General features: G+C 45.5%; 1 protein-coding gene across 5 annotated transcripts; it reads right to left on the bottom strand.

Moving 5' to 3' along the window:
* Positions 1 to 233: 233 nt before the first annotated feature.
* Positions 234 to 18,427, bottom strand: ZNF518B (zinc finger protein 518B). 5 transcript variants are annotated; one of them, XM_059165324.1, is made up of 4 exons: positions 18,300 to 18,411; positions 15,552 to 16,068; positions 12,809 to 12,963; positions 234 to 6,955 (listed from the first exon to the last, which is right to left on the bottom strand). In XM_059165324.1, exon 4 carries the CDS (start codon positions 6,750 to 6,752, stop codon positions 3,507 to 3,509), a length of 3,246 nt encoding a protein of 1,081 aa, XP_059021307.1. In that variant the 5' UTR covers positions 6,753 to 6,955; positions 12,809 to 12,963; positions 15,552 to 16,068; positions 18,300 to 18,411; the 3' UTR covers positions 234 to 3,506. The 5 variants fall into 5 exon arrangements, with proteins under 5 accessions (XP_059021307.1, XP_059021308.1, XP_059021309.1 ...); XM_059165325.1 differs by lacking the exon at positions 12,809 to 12,963; XM_059165326.1 differs by lacking the exon at positions 15,552 to 16,068.
* Positions 18,428 to 19,297: the final 870 nt, after the last annotated feature.

Below are 19,297 nucleotides of genomic sequence, written 5' to 3'. Positions count from 1 at the left end.
TGCCCAAACCAGCACCTCTTGTGACTTCAAGGTAGATCAAAAGAAAAAAGGGACCTGGTGTCATTTCAGAGTATGCATGGCTAGCCAGCAGTGCATTAAGTTCAAAATATACCCCCTGGAACTCAAGGGACCTGTGCTGTACAGAAGGACACCTTTCCATGTTTCAGAGACCTATCCCACAAGATAGACTATGTCAGGAATAGCCCCCTGAACACTGAAATGAAAGGACAGAGAACATTTTACAATTGCTTTATTTAACAAAATTTACGCCAACTTCTATATCTATATACAAACGTGTTTCAAAACCAGAGCAGCAGACACACAAACTGTTCACACAGGACTTACAATAATGCTTAAAACGTGTCAATGTTATGTTTTCTGCTCATATTGACATTTACAGATTCAAAAATTATTCCAAAGGCCAAGCAATGCCACATCTTTGTTTCCAGGGATGGTTTATACCTAGTAGGTCATGAAGAAAGAGGGATGGAGCTTTTGAGGGTTAATATACTGTGTTCAGTTTAGTTTAACAAACAGCATTTGGCCCACAGTAGGGCTCACAAAATGTTCTGGGGAGGGGATAAAAATTTGGGTAAAATATTATCTATGAGACTATGAGTTGTTTTTATTTTTTTTAATTTTCACTCTGTCATAACTATAACAAGATCATCTCACTTCTGGCCCCCAAAAGTAAGAAACTCTAAGAAATAAGTGTAAAATTTTATTAGTAAATACTATTAATAAAATTTAGCGAGTACAGGTCCTTCAAAATCAAGGTAGGAGTATGTAAATACTCAACATGGTTCTACTCCTACCTTGTTCAATTTTGTTAGAAATGTTTCTGACATTTACCTACATGTTAACAAGCTATTTCCTAAAGTTCTTCATATAGGGAGGACAGACATGTTTTGTTTTCTCATTTTTTATGACTTTCAGGAGCCTTCAGGATTCCTCAAAAAAGTGTTGTAGCTCTGGAAATCTCAAAAAAATACTTTGCTACGTAGTCTACTCATAAAATTTAGCTCCATACAAGTACATAAGCTGAGTTTTAGGTAATACTTGAAAAACGGTTGATGCTCCAAAGTATAAATATTTCATGTTGACACTTAACACTCTGACTTGATTCATGGTCACTTTTCTTGAAAGGTCAGGCTCTTGCCTCTCAAGAAAGATGCTACTAAGCAGTGAGGTATAGAAGGAGAAAAAATAAAAAATAAAAAAATCACAGCCTTTTCTTCTCAGTATGTTAGGAGCCTTCCATTCTGCCGGCAGGGCACACATCTACACACAGCTCACATTGCAGTGTTCTCCTCTATGTGGTTAAGTGGTACGCGGGATCCAGTTCCTGGAAAGCACCAACTAGAAATGCGCGGGGATGAAATACTGCAACAGAATGATCCTCAGGGGTTTCTACTCCTGTTTGTTCATAGAAACCAGATTCATCACTTACTTGTGCTTTCATTTTCTTAAAAATGAGATCACACCATTATAAAAATGTGCTTCCAAAATAATTTCTAGAATATAAAATGTCTTCTGTTTTTCCAGCCCACATAATTTCATTATAAAATAGGAAATCAGAAAATTAGCTACTGCGGTTTTCATATGGTAAAAAATATTTATATGTGTACACACATGCATATATACACATCTAAAAAACCCAACTTTTAAATTTCAATAAAAATTAACCAAGTAGCCAACTTAATGATCATGTATTCAATCAGACATAAGAAATGTCGATTATCTGTAATGAGAACCAACTGCAAAGAATTACAATTCCACCTATCAGAAGATAGCCTAAGACTTTCATGGGTATAAAAACAAAACAAAACAAACACAGAAAGTTCCAACTAACCAGCACAACGGAAATCTCACTCAAGTTTTTTCCAGTTATAACAGCCCCCGGTTCCATTCACTGCACTAACGAATTCCCTAAGGATGGAGCAGTCTTAAAGGGAGGAGGAAAACAGAGCTGGAGCCACCCTGTGGCTGTTCCAGGTGCGTGGGTGTGTTCTGTGTGATGGTTGTTGCCTGGGCGAGTGAGGACGAGATCTAGCCCGAGCTCCCTCTGCCAGGCCACCAATGTGCCCACGAGGTGGTAAAGGTGCGGAAGGAGTTTTCCTAACGCACACAATGTGTCCTGTGGACCAGCCGTGGTGCTGGTGTCTATTGGTGGAGAGGGAAGCAGGTATTCTGGAGAGTTACTACCTAGGAAAGGTGAGCGATCGGGAGAACAGACTGTGGAAAAGAGAAGTTAGAAGCGGACTGTGACTATCAGTGAAAAGCAGGAATAGTGTTTCTGTAACCTCAACGAAGATGGTGGGATGTTTCTATTTTGTTTATTTTCATGAGGGAAAGCCTTAAGGGTCCTCAAAGGCACAAAAGGAAGGGGACAGGAGGTGAATAGGGAAGTATCTCACTCCACAGGAGAGCCTGTTCAGAAAACTGGCAGAGGAAGAGCGGGCTCTGAGCTGAGGGCCGAGAGAGGAGCAGTGTCTGAGATCCTAAGTGGTGGAGAAAGTGCACGAAGCCTTCGCCCTGGTCTGAGAGTTCTCAAAGGAAACCAGTGATCACTATAAAGTCATAACTCTCTTCACAGTCCTACCTTGAACTGTCTTCCCCAGTTTTACCTATGTCATAAGAAGCCTGTTCATTCACATTTTAAACTAGTTACTTTACGTTTGTGAGGGTGGTAAGGGCACACAGGAGCCTTAATTTTGGATATTTTATCTCTGTGACCATTCTTTTTCTTCTCCTTCCTTTTTTTAAAGGCACAATCCCTCCCAAGCTGTCATAAATCAGGACATTTAAAAAGAAAGCAAAGCTATGAAAATGTTTCTTTCCTCCCCGAATATCTACTGCTGAAGTAATAAATTCAGGCAAACCCTTGGCATCATTCTTTCAAGTGGCCAAGCAAAGCTAATGCTCTGTGCTAGAGACAACACTTCTGAGTACTGCCCAGTGGGTGAGGAATTTCAAGGAAGAGCCATTTTCTATAACCCAATTTAAGATAACAAAGTAGAAAGTATGATTTCCATTATGTATCAAATATTCAGCACAAGTTAGTGCAGAGAAAAATGGATGTGTACACCAAGATATGGGTTTCATTCCTCAGTAGTACTTTGAATAAAGAACATAGTTTAGAACACCCTAAACATGCCGCCCTGAACAGATCACCAGATTTGTTTCTACTCAGAAAAAAGGGGTGCTAAACAAAGACATCTAGGATCTCAACTGGAAATCTGGAAGTTTCACTTCTTTCCAGAAAAACACATGTACATAGATCTGTGCATACGACTCCGGGGGCTACAGACATCTGCCAAGGTCCAGTCAGTCATCTCAGGTTAAGACTCCTGGCTGTCAACATTCTCACAGGGTTTCTGAAGAATGAATGATCCTCCCATTCCTACAATCTGCATTTCTCCCATTGAGCCAGGGAGGAAGGGGAAAAACAAACTAGAATAAACTAAAAGTAAGAAAAACAATTTGCTTCAAAGACCATTTTTTACTTATTTGCCCTTGGAAGAAAGAACATCCCAATCTCTAGTTGCCTCTATCAAATGCCGCTGGCCGTGACTCATCCACTCTTCCTGGTCTTCATAAAGCCGCCCACAAAACCAGCACTTAAATATACACTGCGATGAGTCATCAGGCAAGGAATCCACCACCTGGTAGTTGTTTTTATGCACCTTCTTAAGTTTCATTTTCAACATCATTTGCCTTTTTATCTGATTGGCCTCCTCTGCGTTCTGGTATGTCAGGCGAACATGATGCCGTCTGATGCCTAACTGACACCTCGTCCTCTCTGATAGGACGACTTTGAGGACATTGCCTTTGTACTTATTGATTACCTTCATTACGTTGGTGACTTCTGGAGAATCAACATCAGGATGGTTTAACACGATGACAGGCTGATTCCGACGGGGGCATTTAATCAACTGGTCTGGCTTAGCGGCAATCAGTCGAAGCTGTCTTGCGACCTGAAAAATTGAAGGATCCTTGAGATAGCGGCTGGGATCAGCCTGGATTTTGCTTTTCTTCTTGGATGAATTCACTTGTTTGGTTTTGTTTTTACTTATAGGAAGACTTCTGGAAAGCAGTTTGCCTTGCTTACTCAGTTCACTGCTTCCTTGCTGACCGTGCAGGGGGCCAGTTTTTTTAGGCATGGTGCTACAAAAAGCACTCTCTTTTCTTGGTTTTGGCCGAAGAGGTATATCAAGATTTTGGGACATATCTATGGGCCCACTTTCACTTGTCAAAGATGGTAAGTCTGAGTCTGTCTGTCTCACTGGGCAGAATGGAATGGGTTTTATTAACTGGGTCTCACAGCAAGGTATGCTGACCGGTGCTTCACACGTTGCCTCTATAATGTGGGTGTCCTCAGAAGAATTAAGAACCCTCAACACAGCCCCTTTGGGGATCAATACTGGAGTAGTAACATGGGCCTTCCTAGTCACTCTGCTTTCAGTTTTCCCACTGCTGCCTTCTATAAACTGTGGATATATTTGCTGAGGAGTGAGTGGCCCATTGATACCACCGTCTTCCTGAGGTTTCGGGAGTGTGCCTGTGGAATAGCCAGTGCCTGCAAATGACATGTTAATTTCGTGAATACCTTCGGGAGCAGCTTGTGAAGTTCCCTTCGATGCCTGCCCTACAGAACGGCGATGTGCGTTATTTGCAGACAAAGATGATGGCTTGCCACAGGATTCAATCAACTGAGCTATCTTTCTGCGCAAGAGTTCAATTGACTTTATTTTGGACGTTGAACTATTCCACTTAACGCCCTCAGGGACGTTTTCAGACCCAGAGCTCAGAGAAAATACTGACGAGATGACTGGACCATCAAAAGAGTCCTTAGTCCTTTCAGGATTCTTTAATTCTAAAGGCTCCTCCACGGGCGGCTGAGACCTGATTCTATCCTCTCCTGGTATATTCACGTGTAAATATTCGCTTTTATGTTGGGAAGAAATCTGGCCTGTGTTTGAAACTGCCTTGTGTTCCTCGGTCTGCTTGTCTTTCAACTTCCTATGAGAGGGAACCATTTTTATAGGAATACTGATCTCATGTCTAGATTCCAAGTTACTTGTACTTACAGGCAACAAACCCTTTTCTCCAGAGAAGGACATGGTTGCAGGTGACGCAGCCAAGGGATAGAACTGCTGTGAATCACTAAGTGAGTTCCTTCCATCTTCAGCAAAAGAAACAGCAGCTTTATATGGAAAAGGGTTTGATGCAGCTCTGAAACTGTGGAAAACACTGTTTTTTACTACAGATGCTGGAGAATGACCTCTTAAAGAGAAAGAAGGAAGAGCTGGTCTATGTGGATAGATACTACTTTTTTTCTGGAAGTCCTCAACTGTATCTGGGTAGAGAAGGGATTCTCGATTGTGCACACTAGAATTTGACATGAAAAAATCATAAGACCTGACCCACTTCACATTTTTAAGTTGTTTCTGAATTGACGATTGAAGATGATCAGTGCCTGCCAGTTTTCCAACATTCCCTTCAATCACTAGTGACTTTGTTTGGCTTGCAGAAACCACTTTTTCTGGTTCAGCTGAACCCTTCTCTTTAATCATATGCTCAGAATTGCTCCCTTCACCACCACCAGCTTCAGGGCGGTTACTTTCTTCCAGAGGAAACAGTTTCAGGACAAGCTGCTGGGTCCCATTGACGACCTTCACATCGATCAGCTGGGCCAAGCAGTTGGCAGGGACCACAAGTTCTGCTGGTGCCACCACTGTCAACGGCATTCCTGGCTGGACAGGCTCTTTCGCTGGGGACAACACTTCCACCTCCACGCTTTTGTTCTCAAACAGACGGCCTTCATTTGGCTCCATCAGGGTCACTTTATTTGGAATACACACTACATCCTTTTGGTATTCCTTTGATTCCGGCAACAACATGATATTGTGCATTTTGTCTTTATTTGTATGGAGGGAGAACCTTGAGAGTTGATCTGATAACTTATTTTGAAATGCAGTCCTTGGGTGGGGAGCTTTCAGGAGCTCTGTGTTTTGTTTCGATGTGCTGATTCTTTTTGGCTCCAGCTTGGCAACAGTTCTAGGCGGCCGCCGTCCCCCTGCCCTCTCATGCACTCTGCGCCTGTGTTTGACAATGTAGTCATTCCGAATAGCACCATAGTCACAGTACTCACATTGATAAGGGAATATGCCTGTGTGTTTCACCAGGTGCCTCTGGAACTCCCCTTTTGTGTAGGATATGTAGCTGCAGTGAGAACAGATGAATTTAATCTCTTCATGTTGGAGCGTGTGCTTTTTGTACTGAAGAGGGTCCTTTGTAGAAAATCGACATTTATCGCAATAGTATTTGCCTGGCTTAAAGTTCCTTACCTTAAATTTGTTATTGATGGAACTGGCGATGGCTTCAGCTTTATTTCCTACAGGAGTAGCACTGGGATTACTATTCACAAAATGGAAATGCGAAGTGGCCACACCGAGGTTGCATCTGAAGCAAACGTATTTGTCTTCCTTCTGGCTTGGCCCAGTACCCTTTTTCAAATCTTGAAGTGGGATTTTGTCAACACTCTTGCACTTCATACACGTAGCGATGGTCATCATGGCAGCCTCTGCCTCTGAGCCTTGACACAAGAAAGCTTGCGCTTCTTGTCTATCTGGTCTAGTGGCTCTATTAGCATTCGGTTGTTTGGGGGACATGGTCAAGGAATTATGTCCATCATTCACTTGAGTGGTATATAACTGCTGTCCAATATCCTTCATCTTCTTTATTTGCATTTCCAAAAAGAGAAAACCAGAAAATTCAGGAAGACTTCACATGATAAAACCCTTAGGGGCCATCCTTCATTTAACTTCGTGACTGGCGGAGAAGCAGTGACTTCCTGGGGGGCGTCATCAGTTATCCTTGTTTATAAACCGCCACAGTCAGTGTATGATCCCCAAATAGGATTGTTCTCAATTCTCTGATAGTCCAGGCAACACTAAAGGGGGGAAAAAAAAGACATCATAAAGCAAAGTTAATACATGAACTTAAGGTTTAGTTAAGCTATTTCCACACGTATCCTCTATTTCAATGACCTTTGATTTTTACGCTAAATCTTGACATATTTTCTTAAACAAATATTGACATTAAAACGTAATACAACAGAAATGGCAAATAAGAAGCCTATGGAAGACAATTTTAAATTCAGCCCCCTAAAACTCATCCCCTTAGACCAACCATAACAGGCTGGCAGCAAGGAAACCACAGCTGTCGTTCAGAAGAGCCCCGATACGTGACAGTCATTTTTAGGGGTCACGGACAGCATCTCAGCAATTTCACAGGTATAATTTCATATTAGCCTGAATAAAGCTTTGTGCAGGAGGGTGCTACTTCAACTTTAAACACACAAATTATCCAGTGGTGGAGAGAGCCAGGGCTTCGGCTCCGGTGTTCATTTGTTTCTATATGAAAGCTAACTGGCAGCTTGGATTCCCAGTTCTCTCATTTGCTCCATTTGCTTTCACAAATGTAAGAAATCAATAATACACTGGCCATGTTGGATAGACAGACACTGATTCCATCAACATCTTACTGAGCGTCTATTAGGAGCCAGCAGTGAGCAAAACCCAGGATCAGTCTGTACATCAGGAGGGTCTAGAGAGGGGAAACAGGCAGCGTAGTTATTTCTTAGGTGGTGATGAGTAATTGATAAAAATACAGCCATAAAGCCAGGCCAGGGCCAGGGAGTAAGTAGGTGATGAGGCTGTAGGGCTGGCACGGGATGGTGTGGAGAGTCAGGAGAGCCTCCCGTTAGGCTGACCTCTGAGCAGAGACCCCAGGGCGGCCAGGGAGCAAGGACTGGGCTGTCTAGGAGAAGGGAGTTTCTGGCAGAGAGAAGGCAAAGGTCTGTGGGATGTGGGCCTGGACCACCTGAGGAATGGCAAGGAGGTGGAGAACAGAGGGTACTGAGTGAGGAGAGGAGGGGAGAGGAGGGAAGAGGAGAAGAGTGCACATGGTCAGAGGGGGTAGGGGTGCTGATCAAGGAAAGCTCTAGCACAGAATTGTAAGGATGTGGCTTTTCCTGTCCCTGAGACAGGCAACAGGGGAGACTGGAACAGCGACTTGGCCTGCTGTGATTTGCACCCCCACAAAGCCCCCAGCTGCTACATGGACAAGTATCTATGAGGGTGGAATGACAGTATGGGGGGCTGAGGTGAGAGGTGGTGGCTGCCTGGGCAGTGGTGGCAGAGACGCAAATGTCCCTACAGAAGTGCCACAACAGGTGTAATGCTGACAAGGACTTCTATAAAAAGTTACCTTTAAGTACACATGCTTTTTTCCAGAACATACAAGAACCTGGAGCCAAACAAAAACATTCTATTTGGGGATCTGCTAAAAAGCCTTTATTTTATGACCTTCTAAAATCCACTGAAGTCTTCTGAGACTCAATTTTTTTATCTGGCAACAAGAATGAAGGACACTTATCCAACCTCTCCCACAGTGCTGCCACAATGAGTAAAACGCTCGAGAGTGTAAGAGAACACTTGTGAAGTTTCAAAGTGCTTCTCTAAGTGTCAAGAGGCATACAGAGATACCTAGTGAGTGTCTGTTCAATGATGAGCAGCAATATGAGGGGGGAGTAGAAGCTTTGTTCTGGCACAGTGCTCACAGGTCCAGAGCCATGCAAACTTAAGTCTGAAAGGCCAACCTGCAGGAGCAGTAGGCCCTTCTGTTGGGTCAAGAGAAGTAATTATTGCATATTCAAATTCAGCATAAAACCTGTCTTTAGGGTGCCTGGGTGGCTCAGTGGGTTAAGCCGCTGCCTTCGGCTCAGGTCATGATCTCGGGGTCCTGGGATCGAGTCCCGCATCGGGCTCTCTGCTCAGCAGGGAACCTGCTTCCCTCTCTCTCTCTCTGCCTGCCTCTCCATCTACTTGTGATTTCTCTCTGTCAATAAATTAAAAAAAAAAAAAAAAAAAGATCTTTTTTAAAAAACCTGTCTTTAATTTTTTATTTTTTATAAACATATAATATATTTTTATCCCCAGGGGTACAGGTCTGTGAATTGCCAGGATTACATACTTCACAGCACTCCCCATAGCACATACCCTCCCCAGTGTCCATAATCCCACCCCCCTTCTCCCAACCTCCCTCCCTCCAGCAATCCTGTTTGTTTTGTGAGATTAAGAGTCATTTATGGTAAAACCTGTCTTTGAAAGCATTTTTGGAAAGGACCACTTAAGAACATACCGTGTTTGACTACAGGGCTTATTTTCTTTGACACTGTTGTCCTTCCCTGTTTTGCTTTTGCAAAAGAGAGCTGCTTCCTTTCAAAGGCAATTCCCAGTATGCAGCAGAACCCTGGTGGCATCTAGGACTCAATCAGACTTGTTGCACTATGAATGTGTATGTAATACTTAGACAGCAAGTGGGCAGAAGCCCATGGGGTCACAAGGTGCTCCCTCTGCCTTTAGTGTCTGAACACATACCTATGGAAGAGGACTGTGAAGAGGGCAAGACGTGCAAATGCCTCCAGCTAGCAAACTGGTAATGGACAAAGACAAGGACTTCCATTTCCCACTGCACACCTGGTATACACAACAGATGGAAGTTTTAGGAATCACTCGTAGAAGCTCCCATGCACTTCATTTTCCAGAGTTGTAAACTGGATTTAGTGAAGGGAGACCCCAGGGACAATACTAGTACGAGAACTTCTAGAAGCAGAACTTCTGCTATTTCTCAAGCGAGTCACCCTTGCACATCTGCTTATTTACCTACATTCATCTACATGATTTCCAAGCCCAGTCTCCCAGTGCTGACCCCTGAAATCACAGGATTCTACCATCTGAGAATACTGTTATTGTCAACGTGTTCACATGGGCATTTTCATCCCATTAAAACAGAACAAGAGGGGTGCCTGGGTGACTCAGTGGATTAAAGCCTCTACCTTCAGCTCGGGTCATGATCCCAGGGTCCTGGGATTGAGCCCCACTCTGCTCAGCAGGGAGCCTGCTTCCCCGCCTCTCTCTGCCTACTTGTGATCTCTGTCAAGTAAATAAATAAAATCTTAAAAACAAAACAAAACAAAACAAAACAAAACAAAAATGAAATAAGATCTGTGGCCAGAAGCTAAGAAAATCATGGTTCCAAGAATGCACAGGTGAAAAGGGACTCTAACATACTGGGTTATGTTAGGGACTGGTCCAGTGGCTCCCAAATGTGGAGGAGTCTCAGTGTCACAGGTGAGACAGACAATTCTGGACTTACCCCTATGCTAGTGAGTTGTGGTGAAAAGACAGTGTTAGAAATCACTGGAAGAAACTGCCAACAACATTTCAAACCTTTAAGTCATCTTCACCAGTTGATGGGAGCAACTGATGGTCTTATATTGCCATAAACAAAACGGCTCCCGTCTTTAGGCTGCTAATTTTATTGTCCCGTAGTTCTCAGTGTTGAGAATTTGCCGTTAAATGAAAATGAAACCACTGTCCTTGTAACTTTCTTATATCCTGGTTCTGGGGCTACAAACACCCTCATCCCTCTTGATAGCACTATGATCAACCTGCACACCTTTTCTCTCATTTAGCCCTTGGTTCTCAATTCTGTTCTAAAGATCTGCATACCAGCTGATATCAAATCTGCTATCTACTAGCCCCGTAATCCTACTATCTAGAGAGAGGGAGGGGACAAGAGGACAGGAGGAGGGGAGGGGAGGAAAGAAGTAACTCACTTGCCAGGCACAACCTGTTTGCCAACTACTTCAACATCTTACATATTAATTCTGAGACATTCTCAAGAATCTTCAGACGAGATTCCTCCATTTGAAGACTCACCCAAACCAGGATTCCAACTGTGCATTTTTAGTTTTCCAGCACTTTTCCCAGTCTCTGGGATTCTTCAAAATTTATAGAAAACAGTTTTGCCATTTCCTTTCCAAGTCCTCTTAAAACTTGTAGACATTATTCCTCCTAAAACCAAAAACTTGAAATCCCAGACAGACTGGATGGTAAGATCACATACTTGGCAAGAAGTGGAGTGCATCCTGATGGATGAACCAAGCCATCTACAGCGTTGAAGGAGTGCAGTCCTCTCAGAAGTGTCTCCATAAAACTATCTTGCCAGTTTTTCTGAGTTAAGAATCCTTAGGAGCAAGTGCCAGTAGGAAGCGTGAGGCTGTGATTAGCAAATATGTTTAATGGGAGGCAAGACATCTAAGCCACATTGGGATTACTGTCACCTGTTTCCAAGTGTCTTCCTGGTTTCTAAACCATTCTCAAGATAAATGCAGTGTTTCTACACTGGCACTTCCTCAGCTCAGGTGACAAAGATGCCATGCTTGTGTCTAATTGTGGGGGGTAAAGATATGAGTGCACCCCATGACAGGTGTGAATGGATGCGGTGAATGGCAGGGAAGAACTAAGATGCCTTTGCGGCTGGTGCCACACACGAGCGCATCTGATGTCATTGCAGGTGCACCCGAGTGACTGACTCGCGAGCCCTCTCCTTTCGTACAACTCATTCTGTCTGGCTCACATAGGGTCCCACCACCTGGGAAGCTGGGTCCTTTTGACAAACCACTGCCCAGGGGGCTGATGACTGCAGCTTACATGAGATGATAAAAAGCTGTGCATGCCCGACACTGGGAGGTCGCTCAGTAAACTGCAGTTTCAGTGTTGACCTACCTTTCAAACTCATGTCTCTATCCCAAAACCTCTGCATTTGACCTCCTAGGACTAGAAACATATAAATATTTTTAAAGATAACTTAGGAGGGCTTTCAAAAGCATAGAAAATACTTAGTATTATTAACCGTGGACACAAGAAATAAAATGTCCAATGAATACTAAGTTGTCTGTTTTTTTTCACAGGACGCAATGAGTTTTTTAATGCAGAATTATCTACAGCATCAGCTAAAGATGACTGACAAACCCCAAAGAGAAGGGCATGGTTTGTCATAAATGTGCTTCCTCAATCTTGTCTCTTTCTAGGGAGAGGCCGTGCAGCATTCCCTGCTGCTGCCTTTTCCTTTTGATTTTGAGCTCACCTGGCCTGGTTTCTCAAGTTTATTATGCAGATGGATGGAGAAAAAGACTGTTTGTCAGACACCAGGTCAATGACACTATAAAAACCTATTGAAAAGAAAAGCCTGTAAAAACCATGAGGGTTATACAAGTTCTCATTAAGATGGAAGCATCACACTTCTAAATACTGGAAACGTCAAATGCCCAACAGAATTAGAAGAGAAGTAATGACACGATTTAAAGCTGCAGATTCCGGAATCATAGTACAGAGATTCAAATCCCAGTGCCATCCCTTTCTAGGTGTGTGACCTGGGGCCAACTGTCTGATTCCTGTTTATAGTCCCTATGTCACAGGCATGTCATGAAGATTATGTGACAATGTGATGTAAAGTGCTTAGGTCAGTTACACATCATAAACTCTTAAAAAAATAAAGAAATCATGCCAATCGCATGAAGAGTCAAAGGGTCTAAAATACATGCTTCGTCACTGCCTAACAATTGCTTTTTCCCAAATGTACACTGAATCTCACATTATGATTTTAATTACAGTTACTGGGTTGTATAGCCTAAAACACAATCTACCTCTGGAGCCAAGACCATCACCTAGCCTTAGAGGCAAAGTGGCTAATGTGAAACGATGCAAGAACCACATAAGGGAGTACTCACTACAACTTAGGTTTATGTATAAGCTAGTTACTGAATTCCCTGATCCTCTCCAAGCCCAGCTGAACTGTGAAATATCCCTGTAAGTGCAAAGGCATTTATAAGCTAGATGGTAATGTGAAAGGTGGCCAGCCAATTACATCACATACATGCCACCCCCATCCACACCTAGTTTTGGTTCCTGAGATGTCCACCAAACTAAGTAGTAGTAGTTGACTGTCCACATCACTTCTGGATGGAGAAGCAGAGTCAGGATGCTCTCTCCAGGAATCCTTCCATGGGACTTCTACCAAATCCACTGCCAGTGCAGGGACGGAGCAGTACTATGGGCAAAGGGAAAGGGAATGGAGTTAGAAGGTTTGCAGTTCAAACTGTGATTCTGTCCCTGTGTCTTGGGGTCCTTAGGCAAGTAATTCCCTCTGTGCTTTGTCAGGCAAGGAAACAGGCTTTAGGATCTTCAGATTTAAAAGGTAATTAGGGGGTGCCTGGGTGGCTCAGTGGTCTAAAGCCTCTGCCTTTGGCTCGGGTCATGATCCCAGGGTTCTGGGATCGAGCCCCGCATCGGGCTCTCTGCTCAGCGGGGAGCCTGCTTCCTCCTCTCTCTCTGTCTGCCTCTCTGCCTACTTGTGATCTCTGTCTGTCAAATAAATAAATAAAATTTTTTAAAAAAAGGTAATTAGGAAAGCCAAACAAGAGAACATACACTAAGCACTCAGCCAGTAACAGAGAGGCTCAAAAATTTTTTCTGTTCCTTTTGTCTACTTAGTTATAGCAAAGATTGGTCTAAGAAGTGTTTCCCAGCAAGCAAAATTTTAAAGCATTCTACCTCAAAGTGCCCAGCAGCGTGTAGACAGCAACACCTGATTGGGGCGGGGGAAGCAACATTAGGCCTGTAAAGTGCTACCACTGCCCAGATAAATGGTGTTTTCGAAGAAGCTGGTAGCTCACTCAACAAGAACTCTTTCAAACCATTACAAAGAATCAGAACTGAACTGAAAGGGTACATAGTTCTAAAAAAAGAAAAACACCAAGTGTTACTTTCTTTTTGCCCAACTACCCTGCACATTGAAATGACTGAAGTGCAAATTGATGGCCCCTGAATGACAAAAAAAAAAAACAAAAAACAAAAAACAAAAAAAAAACACTTCCAAATGTTGCTGACAAGTGTATAGCTTTTGGGATTCTAGATTTCCTTCTGAAACCAAATGTACCACTTGGGGAACAGAATGGGGGCAAGAAGGCTGGACAAGAAAGTCGCTGTACTGATTCCTCTACTTTCTAGGGGGAAAGTGTAAGAGTGGAAAAGACAATGACCTTGGGAGATCAAGATCAAGGTTTAAAAGCCAGGTTTTGGACTTAATAACTGTGTAAATCTGGATCTATTAACCTCCCCTGAGCCTGAATTTTCTCACTTGTAAAGTAGGAATGGTAATGCCTAATTTACACACTGATGTGAGGAAAAGGTATATGCAGACAGCAGGTAACCTTATGCTTAACAAACAGTACATGTTCTGTTAAGAAATAAGTCAACCTGTTATTGTAAGACTCCTCTAAATGTAGGAGTCCGGAAACTCCTGAGAAGCAGAAACTCTTAGCTTAACAAATCAGCCAGATGAGATCCTCGGGGCCTGGAGGCCAGGATCTCCTCCACAGCCCCATCTACAAAGGAGTTATTTGGAGACAGACTTGACACAGTGAAGCTCTTCAACTGAGACTATATCAGAAAACTAAGTTATTACATAGTATTTTTTTGTTTTTAACAATTTGAGACCTTTCAACAGAAAGAATATGACCAATGGCAGAGTGTTAAAGTATCAAATTTATAGTTCTCTATGTGGAAAAGAAATGTTATGGGGAAATTATGCTCTTGTTAGCATTAAAAAAAATACATGGTAAAAAACAAAGTAGTATTACAAGCAGCATTACAAAATTGTGTGTAACTGATCACATCTAGGGACTTAAGGTCTCTAATGGTGACAAAAATGAAGGACACATATATTTTTGTATCCACCTCCCCCACCCCCCACCCCCCACCCCCGGTTTTGGCTTAAAGAAAAACCAAGTTTTGTAGATGAAATGGATTAAGGGTTTAATAAAAAGTATAATCAAATAAAGAAGTATCTCCCACCACAGCAGTGATTATTAACCTTGACTGCATTAGGATGATCCACTTGTCATAATACCCCCAGGATAGTAAACTTATTTTTTAAAGGAGGTACCTGGGGTGGTCGCCCTACTGCACACTAGAATTACCTGCAGAGCTTTAAAAGTTATGATGCCTAGGCCCCATTGTGTGTGGGGGAGGCTCTGGGAGTTTTAAAAGCTTTCCAGGTAAATCTAATATACAGCCAAGGTTAAGAACCACTACCTGACATTACAGGTGCACAGAACTGTGTGGGGATGGCAAGAATATTACAAACGTCATTGTACAATCTCTTATATACCCATCCCAGCCAAGGGTGCTGGAAATGGGGGCAAGGCCACTGCCTTTGAAGGTAGTGGGATGACTAGACAAGGGGATGCTGGGTCCTACCCTTGCTTAGCCACTTGACCTTGGAAAATGTCATTACTGATACTCTGTAAAGTATGCAATGACAGTAACCACTTTGCAGATTCTTGGAAATGTAACTGTTTCTGGCGTGGTACCGATGCCTGGTAGTGTGTGTGTATAATGAGCACAAACCAAGACTATTTTACCCCTACACCTGCCATGGGTTGCTGTCTTTCAGGAGTGTAATGGGAGATAGAGAGCAGTAGTAAATGGGTGGTTTCAGTGAAGCAGTAAATGCTGTATCAGTGATCTGATCAGGACGCTCGTGATGGCTGGCTGGCCTTGGCAATCCTGGAGCATCTTGACTGAAGTCAGGTGGATGGGGTGCCAGGTGCCTGCAGAGGCACATTCATACATTACCTCAATATTCCTCAAAGTACACCTTCAATTATCTGCTGCTTCTAAGATAACAGAGCTGCAGAGGCTGTATGTCTTTTCCCAGGTCATGGAGTTGGTCAGCTGGTGTCTAATCAAAATTCTTTTGCTTTCTGCTAGCGGGCTGTGTGAGACTGTGAACTGAAGTCACAGCATCTGCTGTCACTCGGGTACCGTTCTTACTTCCTGCCTGGGGCTGTCGAGCTGCAGATGAGTCAAAGGTGTGGCAAGTTCCAGGACTGTTCCTTCTTTCAGGCCTTGTCTTCTCAGGCACCAAGCCCCATCTAGCCTCACACCTGCAGGCCCTGGCACAGGTTTCTACACCAAGGATCCTGGAGGCTGCAAGCACTGTGCAAATACCGTGCAGCAGAAGCCAGGCATCTGGATGTAAGTCCTGGGTCTGTGCAGCCTTGGTTCCCCAGGAATTGTCTTCCAGAATATAAGGAGAATGAGCCCCCAAGACGCTTCTCCAGCAGGGATGTATGGCAAGGTAACACAGGAGCTTAAAATAGAAAGAAAAGGTTTCCTAGGACTCCGGTGACCTAATAAATCAGACTGCTCTTTTCCTGAAATGGGCTGAGGCACGCGGTTTACAACTTTTTCCAGGTGATTCTGCTGCCTCGCTACCCCTATTCCACGGTGAGAACATCTGGATTACAGTCTCTGGACCGACCCCCCCCCCCCTTCATTCCAAGGATGGCTTCTGGAAATTGCAATTAGCTGGGCTGGCATATGTGAACAAAGAAAATGCAGGGGCCCAGGCAGCTTGAGAACAGTCAAGGCTGGGAGGCCTCACTGTGAGGACAATGTTTACCCATCAACAGCACAGGGCTTGGCACAGGAGGCACTCAATACATATTGGTGGAGGGAATGAATGAATAAATGAGTGAATGAATGAAATGCCAGCCTTCATAGCAATGATCACAAAAATGTTCTTTGTTTTTCCTCTTGCCCCCAAACTGGCCTGGATCTCTTTACTTAAAGGCAAATATACCAGGGCAGATCCTGGTATTGTTTTGTTTTTGTTTTTTTTCCCACATTGCTATCACTGAATTTTTTTAAAAAAATATACATTTGTTTGACATAATGTCAGGAAGGAGGCTCAATGGAATAATACCCTCCTTTGCCTGTCTTCAAAATGCATCTATAATAAATGTTATCAGCATAACAAAACCGGATACATACAAAAGGGTTATCTTTCAAGGCTATATTATATCTAGGTTAAGAAATAATTTTAAAAAGTGCATCCTTGGTGAAAAAGAACATCAATATTAGATGATTAAAACAAGCTAACGTTCTCCTGGCATTCTGAAGAGACTATATGACACTGATTTCTAAACAACTATTTGCTGGGATTCGAGAACCCTCCACCAGTATCTCCTATTGTGTACACACATGACCGAGGGGCTGAACTTTGCATCCCTGACTCAGAGAAAGATAAAGGTATACATTGTTATTCTTCCTCCTTTCCTCTAGGAAAGCAGGACAAGCTCCTGGAGACCACGGCTGTCTTAACCTTGGTGACTTCAGTTCTAAACTCAAGAGATATAATTCTTAGAGGCTGTAACACATTACAGTTCAGCTGTGTAGACTTTTAAATAGAGGACAAAGTGCTAAGTCACTTTTTAACTTGTTTAATGTTAGGCTAATTGTTCATTATCTCAGTTTTTAAAGTCAGCGTTATTTTAATGCGTTACATTTACACAGAGGAACTTACGTGTTCCCTTTCTTTCTCTCCTTTGGTTTCCCTTTCCGGTGAAGAAATAGTCACTCCTTTGCACCCTGCCTGAAACTGCCCAACAACCCAAGATCGCAAGAGAGAAAGGACAGCTGGGATGGGGAGGTCCCACAAAGGCTGCACCAGCGTCGGAGCAAGTCAAACCTTCACCATCCACGCTCCCCTGACTCCCCTCTCCGGCAGAAGGTGCCCAGGTCCTCCGTGCACAAGCCCATCTCGGGGCACACGCCGCCCAACTCCCAAGGAAAGACAATGCCAGTCCGGTTTTCAAGTTTATTGTTGGCACTCTCACACGGAGGGCACACAGTCTCCAAGGCGAGTCCTCATCTAACAGTGTGGTGCTAGGAAGGGAGACGCGGGCGCAGGGGCTCACTGCGTGGTCTCCGGGGGCCGGTCAGGCCGTGGCGGGGCTGCGGGGTCTCCTCCAACTACGGACGGAGAGTCCCACCACGTCAACGCTTACCTCCCAGGCCCGCAGGAGGCTTTAAAAATGGCCTCCCGACGACACTTCCTGCTCGGAGCGACCGGTAGAAATCCTCGCAGGAGATGCATCATTTGAAACGCTGGGGGCGGGCGGAGGAGGCCGGCTGCGCGGCTCCACACCCGCGGCCCCGCGGCCCGCACGCCGCCGCCGCGACTCGCGACCGACGCGCGGGGGGCGAGCCTGCGGGGTCGCGGCGGCACAAAGGCCCCGCATGCCGCCGCCACCGCGGCCCCGGGGTCTGGGAGGCCCCCGGCCCGGAGCCCCCTGCCCGTCCCCGGCCCACCCCGGGGGCCTTCACGCTACGACGCGGCTAGCCGGTCGACCGCGCGACACGCGGAGACCGTAGCCCGCACGACCCGGCCCCGGACTGCCCGCCCCGTCCCGCCCCGGCGCGGCCTCCTCACGCCGCCCCCCGCCCCGCGCGGCCCCCGCAGCCGCCTCCGCTCCCCGGCCTGCCCCGCCCGTCCCGTGCGCGAACCCGGGGCCCTCGCCCTCTGGCGCAGCCACTCACCCGGCCGGCGGGTCCGGGCTCCCGGCAAGGGGCGTCTACACCGCCGGCCGCAGGCCGCCACCGCCTCCGCCGCGCCCGCTGTAGGTCCCTACTCGGCGGGGCGGAGTCGGGCCGGCGCCGCGCGTGCGCAATACGACGCGGAGGCTCGGCTGCGGCGCGGGCGGCGCCGGTGGTCCCCACGCCAGAGCCTGCCGGGGCCGGGTGTCCGAGCTCGCGGGAGCCGGAGACGCGTCTCGATCCGGGTGCTGGGCTCCCAGGTCGACCCAGCTCGTCCACACCCACTGCGTGCAGTGGCCTCTGCTTGGTTGCCCGCAAGCCCAGGAGCCTCCAGCAAATGGGGAACTATTTCCTTCCGATGTCGCCGGGGAGGACTCTTCGCGAGCGCTCGCTGTGTGCCCGTGCTGGGTGTAAGCCGAGGGCGCCGTAGCTCCCTGCCCGCATGGAGCTTGAAGTCCGGCAGCGACTGAGGGAGGGCGAGAAAGAAAAGGAGCCCAGCTCTTCGACCTCCAAATTCTTCCTCTTTTGAAAGCAGCAATGAATGATACGGCCTTGAGTCGGGTTCGAATCCCGAGTCTCCCGAACTTGTTTGCATTCTAGCTTTGGGACCTTGGGCAAAGAAGCCCCCTAATCTGACCTCTCTGAGGCTGGGAGTTGCCCTTACTAAAGGCGGGGAAGACCGACCTGCAGCCCAGAGTCTTACCTATCACGTAGGTGGTTGTTGAGGGCCAGGCGAGACAATGATTGTTGGGAGAGTCTGGAGATGGTGTGAGCTCATTTAATGCTAGTGTTTTTTCCTGCTACTTGGACTCCAATACCATTTTCCGGGAACCTTGCTGCACTCCAAGTACACGCGCACTTTTGGACCTTCCGGAAAGAAAGTGTGCTTAGAATAGACCCCTCTCTGAGGAAAGAAGGGGACGAGTCCCAATAATCAGTGACTCAGATGCGGCTCCCTACAAAATGCAAGTGCTCCCTAGGAACGGCGGACTGTGGCAGCG

This window comes from Mustela lutreola, chromosome 1 (genome assembly GCF_030435805.1).
Source record: "Mustela lutreola isolate mMusLut2 chromosome 1, mMusLut2.pri, whole genome shotgun sequence".
NCBI classification, from domain to species: Eukaryota; Metazoa; Chordata; class Mammalia; order Carnivora; family Mustelidae; genus Mustela; species Mustela lutreola.
This window is presented reverse-complemented; position numbering and strand designations above follow the sequence as displayed.